We start from the raw sequence: 16,568 nt of genomic DNA, 5'->3' as shown, positions 1-16,568 counted from the left end.
CACCTATATCATTACAAATTCACCCCTCGAGAGTATGGTCAAACATTATTAGGTACATTTATATTATTTGATAAAAATTGTAGTCTGAAACATGAAACAAACCAAAATCCTTGATTGTGAAACTTTCCTTTTTTGTTACCGAAAATGTATAGAAATCTGGTAACAAAAAAGGAAGGTTTCATACAAACTCTAGGACATTTTAATAATCTTGCTAGCATCTGCCTACCAATTTTTATCAAAATTTCCAAATGTACAAACTTAACGGGAATTGCTCATTAGGTATATTATGTGGTCAAACAAAACAAACCATTCTTGGTATTATTTCCCCTTTTTTTCACGTTGTATTGGGTTTAAACTCTCTAATAAAATAGACTGTTTTTTATTGATATTGGTAGCACTGTTGTGTCAAGGTGTAAGTAAAACAATTCGCCTTTTTCATTTTATTTTATTTAAAAAATGATAACCTAGACAATGCTCTGTCAAAAATGGTCATATAAATATAATGCAATAAGCTGTCTTATTTTAAATCTTGTCAAATTTTGTGTGCAAGTTATACAGCAGAAGCCTAAAAGCGTAAGTGTAAATAAATGTTAGAATTTCCCCTAGCACAGCTTATTGTTACTTGATATATTATATAAAAATTATGGCTATTACAAATACGTATGTACAAAAATCTTTGGTGTATAAGAAATTAAGAATACCTAGGTGAATGACGCTTCAGATCTTTACTAAAACTAAGATCTGGTCGGTCGAAACGATTACATTTATTTGTAATCTTTTCTTGCGTTTACAGGATAGTCCCTCACCGTCACACCGGCGTGACAGTTTTGAGGCGTATTAATCACAATGCCGTTGTTCCTTTTTTTTTTGCTTTTTAAAACTTTTTTTTTAATAATCCATATTTTTTTCTTCCTTACAGCTACAATTAGATCTATGCGTTTTACTAAATAAGAGTTACAATATTTTATGACAAATTTATAAACGTAAGGGCCCAGACACATTCATCACACACTTTGTACATAATATGAAAGGAATGTAACCTTTAATTTATACCTTTCTATCATAAAATATATGCACTTAATAATGCGTTTAAAAATATATCATTATTCACTTAATTAGTCTCATTGGATAGATCAACCATTATTAAAGCCAGTTTAATGAAAGGTATGATCGAGGGTAGCACTAGGTAGATTAGATTCCTTTCATGCTACCATTCGCACAATTAAATGATCCTATAAAGTCCAGCTCTATAGTTCAACTAAGCCATGGTTAATGTGCCTGCGCCCATACCGAAACCTACACCTTTAGGTCCGTAGTTACGGCCGTAGCAGCCGCGGCAGTAAATCTCACCGTTGGGGCCGTCATTCAAATTGGTGGAATCCTGGAATAAACAGAGCTCATTATAATCGAACAATAAACAAAAGACTGGCTAGCTTAAAAGCGATAAGTTCCCCTCAGTTCGGTTCAAGATATATTTTTTGGTTCATTTAGGTACTGCCATAATAATCAGTTATTCAACGTGTATAAAAGTGACTCAAAGATAACGACACGTCAGGTTGACGTCAACTGTCAGTGTCAAATAAATGTCATGGCGGCGTAGCAACGAAAAGATAGAAATTAGCAAAGAGTTATATTAAATTAATCATGTTTACTCTAGGTTTTTCGCCTGTAGTAATTGTACTGGCACTCTTTGCCATTCACGAAAGTTATGCAGAATTTTCTACGGAAGATTGTGCGTCTCTCGGCTTTGTAAAAGCCAATCTACTGTGTTCTTCCTGTGATCAGCTGAAGGACTTTAATTTGGAGCCTCTAATCGAGCATTGTAAGGAATGCTGTCACGCCGACGAGTCAGCTCCTAAGGAGAAAAAGTACGCGCGTGCCGTGCTAGAAGTTTGTACGTGTAAATTCCCCGCGTACCCTCAAATTCAAGCGTTCTGCAAAGGAGATAAGCCCGCCAAGTTCCCGAACTTGCAAATCAAGTATGTGCGCGGTTTGGACCCGATCATCAAGTTGTTCGACAAGGACGGGATCGTGAAGGAGACGGTGGCGATAGAGAAGTGGGACACGGACACTGTGGAGGAGTTCTTGCGCGGACATCTCATCAGAGACGATGAAGAAGACAAGTCCTATTTGAAAACTAATCAAATCTAAGCTTTAATAAAGTAAGTGATTCTTATAATTACGTTTTTTTAATAGAAAATCCTATGGTATTATAGTAATAATCATTTTAGAGCCATGTTTTCTGGAACTGCTAACATCTTGTGGAGGAATGGTAAGGTAAGTTCTACAATAACAAGGGTTAACATTAGTATAGTGAGTTGTCTAAAGAACTCATCATATCAATACCACTAGTTAACTAAGTCAGCTCATGTGATCAATCAGTTTTTGTCAATATAGACAATATAGTACACTGTGTTGCATCCCATGCCTAAGGGGTATTTATGATATATTTTCTAAAAGCAACACAGTAGAAATGTAAAATAAAGTGGTACTTACAAGAGATCTGTGGCAGTCCGCACATGAGAAGCACCTCTTGTGCCATGTGCCATTCTTGGAGTGCATCTGCTCTGCCGCATACACGGGGAAGCCGCATCGTGGACAACCTTGGCCTTTAGCTGCCTTTTGTCCGGTAAAGGGGAGCTGTTCTGTGCTGTAAAGATAGTTAAAATCGTTAGTCACAATAGTCATATGATTAATCCTGACTTTGCACAATGATAGAAAAAGAATATGAATAGGTCAAAACAGCATTAAAACTTTTTTATAAATTACGGCACTTGATGCTTCATGGATCTCAGGGATTGTTTTCGTATTATTGAACCAACAAACATGGCACCTCAACTCAAAAATAATCTTGGCCTTTAAATCAAGAACACGCCATTTTTCTCGATTTTTATGCACTTACGTTCAGTAAGGGTAAAAGACAAGCACAAACTCACAAGCCATAAGACATTCACTGTATTGTAAGAGATCTAGTCCCAGTAATCCATACTAATATTATAAATGGGAAAGTGTGTGTCTGTTTGTTTGTCCGTCTTTCACTGCATAACGGAGCGACTAATTGACGTGATTTTTTAAGTGGAGATAGTTGAAGGGATGGAGAGCGACATTGGCTACTTATTGTCTCTTTGTAAACCCCCACTTCCCTAAAATGGGGACTCGAAGTTTGTATGGAGTAGAGATGGGCCGAATATGGACTTTGCCGAATACGAATATTCGGCCGAACATTCGGTTCAGCTCTTACCGAACTGAACATTCGGCCGAATATTCGGTTACGCCATATTTAGAAAGCTGATGTTAAAAAAAAAACTATTAAATGATTTATAATGGTTACATATGTTACTAGAACTACATATGTTATTACGATTAAGTGAATTTAACTAAAACTTAGTTAAAACAACTCTAAACTCTTCTCAACTCTTAAACTACGGTTTTTCCAACTTTGTGTTTGTATTTTGACGCATAGGCAATTATCTCTTTTTAGTAGTTCCTTAGAAAGCTACTAAAATAGGAGCTTATTATCCAAAGGAATACATAAGATCTTCATTATTTTTTTACTTTGTTTATTCGGCAATCGGCCGAATACGAACATTGAAAAACTTGCCGAATATGCCGAATACCGAATATTTACCGAATATTCGGCCCATCTCTAGTATGGAGCGTTCCGCAAGCTTCGAATTTCAAGGCAAAAGCTAGTAGCATATATAACTGTAACTTACTAAGTGACGGCGGGCTCAGCGTCGCAGGAAACGAGGGTGGGGGTGTGGCCATAACCGAATCCCTTGGGCCCGAAGAGCTTAGCGTAGCAGGAGCGGCAGTGGATCTCCTTGTCGGGGCCGTCGCAGGCCAGCATGGAGTCCAGGGGCCGGTGGCACTCTGCGCAGTTGAAGCACTTCTTGTGCCACATCTGGAATTGCGGTGGGACATTATTATTTTACTTTCGTGTGCCGTTAGTATTACTCTTTAATAAGTCACAAGTTTCCCCCTACTTGAGCAATGAGCATACATCAATGAATTCGTATCTAGACATATGTTATCTTTGACTAGCAAGTAAACAAAGCTCAATGGCTTGCTTAGCAACTAAATGTCAATGAAGACATTTAAAGGCGACCTTGTATGATGACAGTTCTTGATTTTGAGATGATCCTTGTAATTTTTGGCTTCAAAATAATAGGGGGAAGGTAGTTAGTTTTTTCATTCTCAATATTAAAATTAAGCGATCATAGGCCGTCAAATTTTTGCAGTCTTTCTATCCCAAACAAACTACGGTTTTATAGAAGTGTCTTCTCTGTACATTAGGACATTATTAATTCTGTAACTGTACATTATATGAATTCATTGTAATAAGGACGAATTTCGAGCAAAGTCTGTCTTCCGATCCCAAACAAACTAAAGTTTTATAACAAGTGTATTTTCTGTATAGCCGGCCGAGCCGAAATGAAAGTCGTTGACGCCAGACGCCGATCGAAACGCAGTCTGGCTCTGTCGCGCCAATATGGAAGAGCGATAGAGATAGCTAGCTACGATAACGATATCATCGTAAGCGTTTACGCATTTGGCTTTGTAGCCAGTAGTACAATAATTATTCTGTAACACTACATTCTAAGGATCCATTGTAATAATGACAAAATACGCACCGTTCCCTTAGCGAGCTGCTGTTCAGCCGCAAACACCATGCCGCCGCAGCGGGGGCAGCCCTGCCCCTTCGGGGCCAAGATCGACGTTGTGTCCGGGTTGTAGAACGGGCGACTGTTGGAGATCTGCTCCTCACTGGAATAAGATAAAACGCTGTCAAGTTGACTAATAGGACCGGCGAGAAGAAGGGCGGATACAGCTTCGTACTCAGGGCAAGGTCACGTGGTCAATGTGTATAGCCCACCCGGGCTCCAGGGGTCATGACCCTCGTATGCGCGCATGGGTGGGAAAGCGTCTGTCAACATCGTCAGCTATTCGACGGTGAAGTACCATGAACTCCCAACTAGAGATGGGCGGCGGGAAAATACCCGGGGTAGATATCGGGTATTTACCGGGTATTTACCCAATCTACCCGATATTTACCTTTTCTACCCTAATAGGTGGGTATAAATAAATATTGTAATAAAATGGGTCATAAATTGAATTTAATCGTGAAAAAATGTTTTCTTGGTATTGTATAATATATTTATATTTTATTAATATAGTTCTATAAACATATATCGAAGTATTTGTATTGAATAAGGAATTTGTTAAATATCATTGACATGCTTGTGTGTTTGTTACCTCCTCCTCCTAAACGGCTGAACCGATGGGGATGAAATTTTGTGTGCTTATTATAGTTCCTCTCAAGTAACAATTTCTGGTCCTATAGTGGTCGAGGACACCAAATTAAATCACACTAAATGGTCCTATAAATAGTCTATATTGGTACTGTAGAGCCGATTTGGCGCAATTATGCAGCCATTTAGTGATATAATAGGCCTATAGCAGTATCATCCGTGACGTTTAAGGTCTATAATGGTGATGTAATGATGACTATTGTGCTAATTTGTTGACATAGAGGACACAGTAACGCTATTATAGTATCAATGTATGCTATAGTAGCATTTGAGATTCCGTTATACAGGTTATTTTGTTCTATAATAGCAGTTGCCGTCCCTTTTAATGCGAAATTTCTAAAATAATTTAATGTGTGTAATATTTAACAAAAACTGTTCTAAACGAGGAACTTAACGAAAAGTGGCGTGTGAACTTGTGAAGTTTAGTGTCAATTAACATAATTTGATTTCATATACTTCCATCATTACTGCAAAAAGGTATGCGATGGAAATTTTACCGTTAAAAGAATATTAGTTTAATGAGTATTTTAAATGCGCCCTCGATTTATACATGTTTTGAATAAAATAAATAAATATAATTTAATACAATAAAATTATTGTCACCAAAGTTTCTACTATGGATCCAAGAAGTAAAACATACGCTTTTATAGTTCGACTATATCACTTATCATACGCATTCACTGCCATAAGCCTGCCATTGTGGATTCAATTAGGGTTGCATGAGAATTTAACTATGATCCAGTTTAACTTATAAGTTCTTTATATAGAAAACAATACTTGTTTTCAATGTTTTACTATAGAAAGTAAACAGTATTAATAAATGTTGTTTTCTTTTTAGTATGACAAATCTAAACTACAATTGGTCGCTATGTTACCTATTTTTAAAGTTAATTTCTAGAAAAACACTGTACGGAACTAGATACCGCATCTTTGGCCTGATTTCATAATTACGATGTATAAACACCATAAAGCAGCCTTTTAAGGTCAAAATTGTCATTTAAAAGTAATCGTTTTCTACTCTTATATATCTGATTTGGTTTATAAAACATATAGTAAACTCAGCTATAACGCTATTGTGTTTTAAAAGAGATACCGAAATCATTATTCAACAGGTCTGTGATATTTAAAGAGTCATTGTGGCGTATACGGCGATGAGATATAAAAGGCATTAGAAAACGACTATAACCTTTTCAAAGCTATATAAACGTATCCTGAAAACTTCATTATAAAAAGATGGTATTCATATCACTACTATACAGTGTTAAATACTATAGCAGTGTTTTCCAAAGCCACTATATCCCAAAATAGTGGTATAGTTAGGTTTTAAATCTGTTAAAACACAACTACTAAAAATACTATAAGCGGCTTGTTGGTAACCTTAATAGCGCAAATTGATTGCATAACAGTGATTTCTAACACCATTATACAGTAATATTGTTCTATAATAGTCATATTTGATCCTGTTATAGACCAGGCCTATAGCGGCTCTATAAAATGGTGATATAAACGTTTACATCACTTCCTAATAACACTTTTAGCTGTATAACGCAACAACTATAGCGGCTTGTCGGGAACCTTAGTAGCGCAAATTGCTTGCATAGCAGTGATTCCTAACACTATTGTACAATAATATAGACCAAGTCTCACCCAAGGCAGACATTTTCCACTTTTAAATTTATTCTAAGCCTAACGGCATCGATTGCAAACGTTTCTGCTAATCAGAAGTTAAAATATATCTCAATGATTGAGCAGATTATGGTAAGAGTATATCGACTCAATGCTAAAATACGTCCAGTAGGTAGTTTAACTCAGTGAGTGGAAGATGTACAATTGTGCATTGACGATGCGAACACTCAAATAACTTTGCATCTTTGGATGCTTCGTTAATCTTCTTGCTCATGTTTTGGGGTTGAAATATAAAAGTATAAAGTAGCATTGGTACTTACGATAGGCCATCAGTTTGAAGGAAGCCGTATCCGCAAGCGAATCCATAACCGTGGGGTCCCCACTTCTTGCCATAGCAGGTCTTGCAGTACACCTCGCCATCCGGGCCATCGCAGGCGATGATGGAGTCCAGGGTCTTGGTGCAGTCGCGGCACTTGAAGCACTTGCGATGCCACTCGCGGCCCTTGGCCAGGACTTGCTCGGCGGCGAATACTACGCCACCGCAGCGGGGGCAACCCTTGCCGGGAGGCGCCATGATGGATGTGGTGTCGATCAGCGTGGTCTTGGGTGCTTGATCGCTGGTACACAAATAGTTTATTAGGAAAGCAGGTTTAGAAGGAATGCAGGTGTAGACGTTAATGTGAAAGCTTTATATTTTGAAAGCGTTTAAGGTTGAGGGAATAGTTTTCGTATGTTCGTACAGGGACAGAATCTCCTTTTGAAAACTGATGGAAGCTTGTGATGTGATAAGTTCAGGATAAGCAGGTACGTCTGGATTGTAAGAATTCCCAGACGGAGGAAAATACCTTCTGAAGATTATAGGGACCATTATTTTATCAGCGTTAATTTAAAAGTTAAAGAAAAGTTTCGAGAATCCACAAAAATCTTTCTCCCCGACGTAATTAAGATAACCGATCTCTTCAAAATGTACTAAATCGCTTCAGAATCCTGTACCCATAACCCAAAACTGGTTTTTGAGTTGTTTTACGGATACTTCAATTAAATCGGAGCGTTTTATATCTTTCATTCTAAATATATTACAGGAAACCACTATCCTAAATAACATAAATGTGAATTAGGAAACAAGCCAGAATGAGAACATGAAAGGAAAGTCATCAACATGCAGGGAGAGAGTTACGCAACTTAGATAAGTCAGCCTTGCGCGGGAGTGCGGATGCTCCCGACGTCCCATTAAGATGGAATTTATGTAAGGGATCTGCAGTAGATTACGTGTTGGTTCAAAACCGCGGCGTCTCGCCGATATGAAACGTGTAAAATTAGTTCGTTCGAGAGCGCGCGTTCTATTTTCACATTGGCACGCTGCCATCTCTTGTTTGTATTATAAGCTGATTTTATGAAAGTGACTATGCGATGGAAATAACTCCAACCTGTAGGTATTGTAATATGAGAAGTTTAACATAACATGTTGCTAAGTGTATGAAGGGGTTCGTGTGGTTAATCTCAGGTAAATTAAAATGATATGTAGGTAAAATATGAGGGCACAACAGGCCCCAGAAACGCTAAACTACTTGTTATTTAACTAGTGGGAAAACATTTGCTAAAGCATCTATAAGCAAATATAGGTAGTGTTAGATTTCAGAGTTATTTATCTTGGTGAACTCAAAGACTTGCAGTCCTATAGACTACGTCCATTTAGGGTCCCGGTAACACACTATAAATGTACCTTTGCCACTCCATGTCCTTTATATCACACATGAGACCGAGGGTTGACATTCCCCCGTGGCCAATACCTCTAGGACCAAATCTTTGTGCGTAGCATCCTACAGCGAAAGCAAAAAATTAATACATGTCATTTAATGAGACCACAGCACATTGACTCTAGACTACGTTTATACCAAAACAGCTGTGACCTCGCCAAATGACTCGCGTAGTTTTCTGATTCTTACCCATTGGCAAAACAGTCGCTCTGCAAAACACCGGCTCCCTTTCCGTACCCATATCCCTTAGGACCAAACTTCTTCCCATAACATACTATAGAAAAAAACATTGAATTAGAAACGACAAATCACAAATTGCGTGCTATGATCATGTAAAATCAGATGCAGTTCAAAATGTGTAACTTTAGTAGGTAATATTTGAAATATGTAAAACAAAAATTTGAAATGGTTTAAGAAAGCTAAACCGATGTACACTTGCATCTAGCTAGCCTTCGGCTGTGTCCTTACTCCAGCTAGCTATGCCAGGATGCAAGAGTACATTAATCAGCTATTGGAGAGTTAATAGAAAGTGCTGGAAGGACGAACCTTTGCAGTAAATGTCTTTGTCTGGGCCCTCGCAACAGTTAACAGAGTCCAGCCGTTTAGAGCAGTCGCCGCATTTGAAACACTCCCTGTGCCACGCCTGGACATACAGCGAACATGTGAAGATCACAGATCATGCAGGGCTCACTGTACAGGTGCAAGCTATTATCAAAAATGTGGTGTGGGGTTATCGCACGGGGCTCGTGGAACAATCTGATACCTCGACAGTATATTTCTCTATCCGGGCCATCACAATGCATGGTTGAGTCAAGTGTTCTGTTGCAACTTATGCACTTGAAGCACCGTCTGTGATAACCCTACGGTATAACAAGTATTTCATTTATTTATTCACTTGAAATAGAAAAACAACCATCGTCAACTGGTCTGTCAGTCAGTTTTTGTTAAAATTCGGGGATAATTTAGTTGACAACTAATAATTTACTTAACTGATAAATTTCGTTTTCTTTCAACCCCCTTATTTGCCAAGAGGGGCACTGAAGCTGTAGTAGTTTCATGTGTTCTGCCTACCCCTTTATGGGATACAGGCGTGATTGTATGTATGTATGTATGATAAAATTAAGCATATTGCTTTTAGTTCTTATTAAGTTAAAGTTGTGGAGGATAATTTGATAAATAATTATAGTCATATTTCAGCAATTTAAAGCTTATGTGAAAGGCTAGTTTACAGCTGACGGGTGATTGAGTCCAGCAGGTACAACTGACCTTTCCGCGAGCGAGCATCTGCTCCGCGGCGTAGACGTAGCCGCCGCAGCGCGGGCAGCCCTCGCCGGGCGGCGCCTTGGCGATGACGCGCGGCTCCAGGCACGCGCCGTTGGTCCTCACACCCTCCTCACTGTGCATACACACGATACGTTATTCTCTGCCTCACAATATATTGCGTGCAACAAACGCTGACAGAAGAGTTGTTAAAAGCTTGCCGCCAGAGCCAAAATCGGTCCAGCTTCCGCTACACTAATATCGTCCACACCGCGGCGAAGCAGTTGATACCGACGGCGCACCTCCGCCGTAATGGGAGAAGGTAAGGGCTCCCGGCCGCCCGCTCCGCGCTGGCCCGAGTACAGCCTCACTACAGCACTATACACATCAACAAAGAGGGCGCTTTCCTTATCCCATCACATATAGCAGCTTAAGTTAGAGCCGAGAAGAAGCATTAAGTGAAGGTTAGAGAGAGTGTCAGTGGCGGGGAAAATTATAAGACAAGAGGGTTGTTAGCAGTAGGCGCAGCATGCATTCTATTGTGCGTCTGGAGCATTGCGAAGCCGTGCTGAGGCAGAACAGATTGGTTTCTCACCGTTGCTCCGCAGTTTGGTCGCCCGATCGGAAGGGGGGAAAGGATCTAAGGTAGGAGCGCGCTCGAGCTCGCGCCGTGTTCTGCCGCGCGAGGCTCGACCGCGCTCCGGTGTCAACTCAACTAAGTCATGTTTGATGGTCGACTCTTTTATTGTTGTTTTATATAAATAGTAAATAATAGACCGATAAACAAAATAATTTAAGCGATAGCGATAAATAACCTAACTATAGTAATTTAAAGAACTGATCGGCGTGCGGCCGTGAGTCTGCTGGGCGGCCGGGGTGTGCTGGCGACTCGCTAGCGCTGCATCAGGGCGACGGCTGCGCTCATTCCCTGTTTCGACATAAAGACTGGTCATGCACGTGTCAGGCGCGTAATGTACAGCCGAGCGCGCGTTTTCTACTTGTATGAGCTTTATTATATACACGCTGTTAATATTGTTACGCACGGGCCCAAAGGCCGGTCATCAATGCGACCTTAGATAAGGAAAGACCCTCAGTGGCGCGGGCGGCGGGAGTGACAAGTGGCGGGCTACTTACTGCGCCTTGAACTGGTCGCCGCTGTCCATCGATAGGCATCCAGCGCCACCGCCGAAGCCGTAGCCCTTGGGTCCGTATTTGCGGCCGTGGCAGTTTTTGCAGTACAGTTCTGACTCATGCTCTGCGCAGTTGGTGGAGTCCAACATCTTGTTGCACATACCTGAGTGAAAAACATTGATTACTTGATTACTGCTGCTGCATAGAAACAGCATAACGTAAACACTAACGTAGGTATATTGTACTATGGCCCTTAGAGGAAATAGACAATCCTAGGTATTTTTGGGGTTGAAAGGTCTTTTAATCTTAATCCTGAAGTGAGACCAAAAGTTTTGTAGATCCAAGGGTGAATGTAATAAGTATAGGCAGTATGTTTCCACAACTTTACTTTAGATTGGTATGTTGTGGTGTAGGGTTTGGGAATCTTACCGCATTTGAAGCAGGATTTATGGAATTTGTATCCGCCGGCGACGCGCTCTTCCGCCGCGTAGACGGACTTGCCGCACTTCGGGCATTTCGGGTTCTCTGCAGGTTTGAAAGGCATTGTGCTCGCTTAACTTATCCTGAAACAAAATGCAGTCAAGTTCAGACCGGGCCCTCCCCGAGCTCGGACGGCGGTCGTTGCGGGTAGGCGACTTAAATTAGGCGCGACTAAGCGTCTTCTAGTCGCATTAAACTCCAGCTTAGAATAGCAGACATCCTTTCACAAAGCTAATCAAGATTTTTGTCACTTGTATTATTTTTAAGCACAACCACTACCACTGAAAATGAATTATCAAATCAAATTCGTTAGTAGAATTTGCTCTAGATAATGCATAGTTCTTTGGCCGTAATCCAAGTCGCCTGCACCACATCAACCGCATCCAAACTGTCACTTATTGCTCAACAAACACAAGTACCAAAGGAGGGTTAACTATGCGGCTTCCACCAAAATGCGGGCGCGATTCGCGGAAAGAACGTCCGGCAGAACGAAGGCGGGCCCGACCGGCCGCGCGCCTAATTTGGGCGCTTCAGGTAAAGTTACGCTGGAGCACGGTTTGCATCTCTAATAATAGTTGCACTGGTAGAAGCCGCGTAAACACTCGCGCGCGGTTGCGTTATGTTATGACAGCGGGTTCGTTGTCACTTTCACTGTTACGGACCTGTTCGTCGATTCGCTACGAGAGTCTAGCTCCCGAACGCGTGTACAGTTCAGGGCGGTGTTGCCGAGACTGGTGCGCGGAGGTCGAATGATGCGCGAGGGCAGCGCGCCACCGTAGTCTATGCGCGGCTTGCACACGGCCCCAGTGGTGGGGCGGGCGCCCTCGCGTGGCCAGCGCCACCGCTATGCCACCACCCCCAGCCGCCCGACTCCTCGTCCTTCCACACGTGCTCCGCCACAATATCACTCGATCATTCATTATCCTATCAATTGAAAACAACTTCAATCTGCCCACGCACCTGGCTGATCATTAACGTTGCCAAGTTTGAAACCTATAAGTATTGGTAGAATATTGACCCCGTCCAACCCTACTGTTATATGTAACAATAACAAGGAAGTTAATAAATGCATTGGCGCGAAACAATTTGGGTTCACGAACGAATGCGAATTGAATGCCGAAGCTCGAAGCTGAAGGCGAGTTCCTAATGGTTTACCTTTGAATCGCCGACAGACACTTGTTCGAATATTATTTCAAAGACAACGTTTCAAATAATTTCATTTCATCGACAGTTCATATCGTAGAACCGTAGACTTTTACTTCGTAGATAAGTTATTCCGAGTATACTTTATATCGTGGTATTTCATTTCGTGTTTTTTCATTTCATTTTGTTTTACATTGAATACAATTCATTACGCATAATATTATTTCAATTATGATTTCTTCTAAAATTTTACAATTTATAAACTGTTTGTTTGGTCACAGTTCTAATCTAACCTAAACCTACTTTAAAAAAGATTCGTAGTTATGTATGGTCGCAGTCTAACCTAACCTAAACCTACTCTATAAGCCGTTTGTTTTTGTGTGATCACAGTTCTAACCTAACCTAAACCTACATACTCTGTAAGCTGTTCGTTTTTGTGTGTGGTCACAGTTCTAACCTAACCTAAACCTAATTTAAAAGCTATTCGTTGTCGTATAGGTCGCAGTTCTAACCTAACCTAAACCTACTCTGTAAGCTGGTCGTTTTTGTGTGTGGTCACAGTTCTAACCTAACCTAAACCTACTTTAAACCCCGTTCATCGTTTTGTAGCATCGCAGTTCTAACCTAACCTAAACCTACTGGTACTCTAATATAGGATTTAAGCCAATGGTTATAGCTTAATTATGGACGTATGTGATGTGCCACGATAAAATCGACAATTTGAAGTTTCCTAGAATAAAACATCTATAAATGTGTAGTACGACAAATGAGAAAGTTTTGTAATAATACCCTTCAACTCATCATCATCTGAGGCATTACAGCCGCGGGTGGGCCTTAGCCTGGTCAAGCAGGTCTCTCCAGTCCGATCTATTTGTGGCCTTCCTTCTCCAACTTTTCACTCCTAGGGTCCTGATGTCCTGGTATACGCCGTCTAACCATCTGAGCTTGGGCTTGCCTCTACCTCTGCTGCCCTCCGGTCGGCCATCTAAAAGGCGTTTGGGTACTCTGGCCTCGTCCACTCTAATCACGTGTCCTGCCCATCGCAGGCGTCCGATTTTTATGGTCTTAATGACGTTAGGCTCATTGTACATTTGATATAGCTCATGATTATAACGCGTTCTCCATCTCTCATCCTCCATCACAGCTCCGAAAATGCGAAGATCTATCTCTATCGCTCTTGCGTATTGGCGCGACAGAGCCAGACTACATTTCTGCGGCGTTTCGGTGGCGTTTCGCGTCGCAGAAATGCCATTCGGGTACAGGGCCTAGATGCGTAGGCAAAGTAGCCGATCTGTCACGTTCCGTTTCCGTAGCGTATTATTGTCATCTCTGTCTGTGTCTACGAAGCTACGGAGCGTGACTGTTTGGCTACTTGTTTACACCCTAACTGTAGCGTGGTTTTATGAGAAGCTAACAATAAGTATAGCAGATACATATTTGAGCCGATTTTGAAATACATTTGCATTGTGGATTGATGACATCCAATTCAGTCGGCAATTTGTGTTTTTTAAAGACGACGTCTGTCGCTGATTTATGGTTCTAGGTATGTACGTACAGTGCAACAATTTGAATCCTAGGCCACTGTAAAACCCTTTCACAGTAAAGGCCGAAGTGACTTCAATGACAAATACAGCATGCTGTCAATAAGACAGGGTTCTAGAGTGGCCTAGGATTCAAATTGGTTGACAGTACCTCATTCAAACATCAATAGTAAATATAATAATTTTCATTAAATATTTCTTAAATCCTTGTCAGTTCAAATGCCACGTTTTAATGACTAATAAAACTTGCATACGAGATCTCATACCGTCTAAATCAGCCCTTAGTGCGTTTTTTTGACATTATCCGATCCGATATCGGATGTCGGAAGGATTTCAAAGGCAAAAATCAAAGATGGCGGTTTCAATGTATGGGATATCGGTCCTACATCCGATATCGGATAGGATAATGTGAAAGCGCACTTAGCCGGGATTTCTAAACATCGCATACAAGAACTTCGAGCATCTCAACTGTCAACGCGCCACTGGCCTTGCAATTTTTAAACGCAGGTAACTTTGTCTCACCTGTGATTCACACTATCAATAATAACACACATCTGAAAACGAATGTCACAACCTAAAATAAATAAACTTGCGGGCAGTTGCCATATGAGGTTACATTCCAAAATCAGTACAACAACAAAAATAAACAAGGAACTTTGAGTCATTAATTTGGCAAGCAAGTGTTGTCCATACGAATGGAGCTAAAATGACAAACGGTGTGACGTCTGAACTATAGGTGGCGACAGATGGGCCAGTCTCCTAGTCTGCTATGCGGTCAGCGGCGTAAGTCACCCGGCCAGGAATAAACAACAAAATTATTCTTTATTATGTTGACAATTAGACCACGGTTTCATATCACTACATGCGCTGCCAGCGAACACCTGTCGGCTTATTAATATTTTTTCTAAAAATAGGTGCACCGATATGTTTTATAGGTAGGTAGGTACCTATATTTATTCTCGTACTCAATCTACATTGTGCTTAAAATTTGACGTTCCGAATATCTGTACAATATTAGAGCTTAACTATGTAATTTATTCAACTTTATTGTAAAGTTAAAATTGTATAGAGGTGAACTTACTGCCAGAAGCCATTCTTCAGAAATTTTGGACCACACACTCATTCGTACTCGTAGCATGTCGATATTGTCGATCTTGTTTACGAAAATGAGAATCCTGACGGCATAACCAAGGTGACAATAGTTTACGGCATGTTTATTTTTTCGTCTTTTATTTACAATCTAGGTCAAATCTTTGGGTTGGGCTGTCCCATACTAAACATTCATTAAAATTTTATTAATTATATGTGTGTATCTAGTAGGTAGATTGTTATTTTTAGATAAGATGGAGCGCATCGCCAACAAACTGTTTTACAGTTTGGCGAAACTTTAATAATATGCTTGTGTACATTGTCTTTTTTGTTAAATAAAAAAAACCGGCCAAGAGCGTGTCGGGCCACGCTCAGTGTAGGGTTCCGTAGTTTTCCGTATTTTTCTCAAAAACTATCAAGTTCAAAACAATTTTCCTAGAAAGTCTTTATAAAGTTCTACTTTTGTGATTTTTTTCATATTTTTTAAACATAATTATGGTTCAAAAGTTAGAGGGGGGGGACGCACTTTTTTTTCCTTTAGAAGCGATTATTTCCGAAAATATTAATATTATCAAAAAACGATCTTAGTAAACCCTTATTTATTTTTAAATACCTATCCAACAATATATCACACGTTGGGGTTGGCATGAAAAAAAATATCAGCCCCCACTTTACATGTAGGGGGGGTTTTTTTTTTATACTACGTCGGTGGCAAACAAGCATACGGTCCGCCTGATGGAAAGCGGTCACCGTAACCTATGGGGGTACATGCCGTTAATAAAACATTCCCTTTTGCTGTGTTTTTTTCCATTTTTTATTTTTGAACTTTGTTGGCGTGATTGATATACATATTGGTACCAAATTTCAGATTTCTAGTGCTAATGGTTACTGAGATTATCCGCGGACGGACGGACGGACGGACGGACGGACGGACGGACGGACGGACGGACGGACAGACAGACATGGCGAAACTATAAGGGTTCCTAGTTGACTACGGAACCCTAAAAACAATGTGGCTTTGAGAAGGCAATAAGATCACAAGGTCATTACTGTCAGGTAGGTATCTTCGTAACATAACAACTGATTAGTATCGTATCGTATGTGCGTAAAAAATGACGTGTAAAATATCTTTTTTTTTTTTCAAAACAAATTACACAGTATTACAGTGAGACACTAAGGCACTGTGCAATGCATAAAACATCATACTATATTGTTAATACTTAGTGTAA

The 16,568-nt window shown here is 40.4% G+C and overlaps 2 protein-coding genes across 6 annotated transcripts; one reads left to right on the top strand and one right to left on the bottom strand.

The window, feature by feature from the left end:
• Window positions 1-429: 429 nt before the first annotated feature.
• LOC125228595 (muscle LIM protein 1) lies at window positions 430-12,385 on the bottom strand. Of its 5 annotated transcripts, XM_048133227.1 has the most exons (12): window positions 12,229-12,385; window positions 11,516-11,649; window positions 11,090-11,249; window positions 9,962-10,091; window positions 9,242-9,338; window positions 8,885-8,969; window positions 8,662-8,730; window positions 7,259-7,555; window positions 4,635-4,767; window positions 3,717-3,904; window positions 2,497-2,650; window positions 430-1,381 (listed from the first exon to the last, which is right to left on the bottom strand). In XM_048133227.1, the coding sequence occupies exons 2-12, from the start codon at window positions 11,628-11,630 to the stop codon at window positions 1,259-1,261; spliced, it is 1,551 nt and encodes a 516-aa protein (XP_047989184.1). In that variant the 5' UTR covers window positions 11,631-11,649; window positions 12,229-12,385; the 3' UTR covers window positions 430-1,258. The 5 variants fall into 5 exon arrangements, with proteins under 5 accessions (XP_047989184.1, XP_047989180.1, XP_047989182.1 ...); XM_048133223.1 differs by lacking the exons at window positions 8,885-8,969; window positions 9,242-9,338 and adding an exon at window positions 9,459-9,555 and having other exon boundaries at window positions 8,662-8,758; XM_048133225.1 differs by lacking the exon at window positions 8,662-8,730.
• On the top strand, window positions 1,394-2,179 carry LOC125228596 (selenoprotein F). The gene has a single exon (XM_048133228.1). It carries the CDS (start codon window positions 1,645-1,647, stop codon window positions 2,149-2,151), a length of 507 nt encoding a protein of 168 aa, XP_047989185.1. The 5' UTR covers window positions 1,394-1,644; the 3' UTR covers window positions 2,152-2,179.
• Window positions 12,386-16,568: the final 4,183 nt, after the last annotated feature.

This window comes from Leguminivora glycinivorella, chromosome 8 (assembly GCF_023078275.1).
Source record: "Leguminivora glycinivorella isolate SPB_JAAS2020 chromosome 8, LegGlyc_1.1, whole genome shotgun sequence".
Lineage (NCBI taxonomy): Eukaryota > Metazoa > Arthropoda > Insecta > Lepidoptera > Tortricidae > Leguminivora > Leguminivora glycinivorella.
Note: the sequence above shows the minus strand (reverse complement) of the source record. Positions and strands in the feature narration are given on the sequence as shown.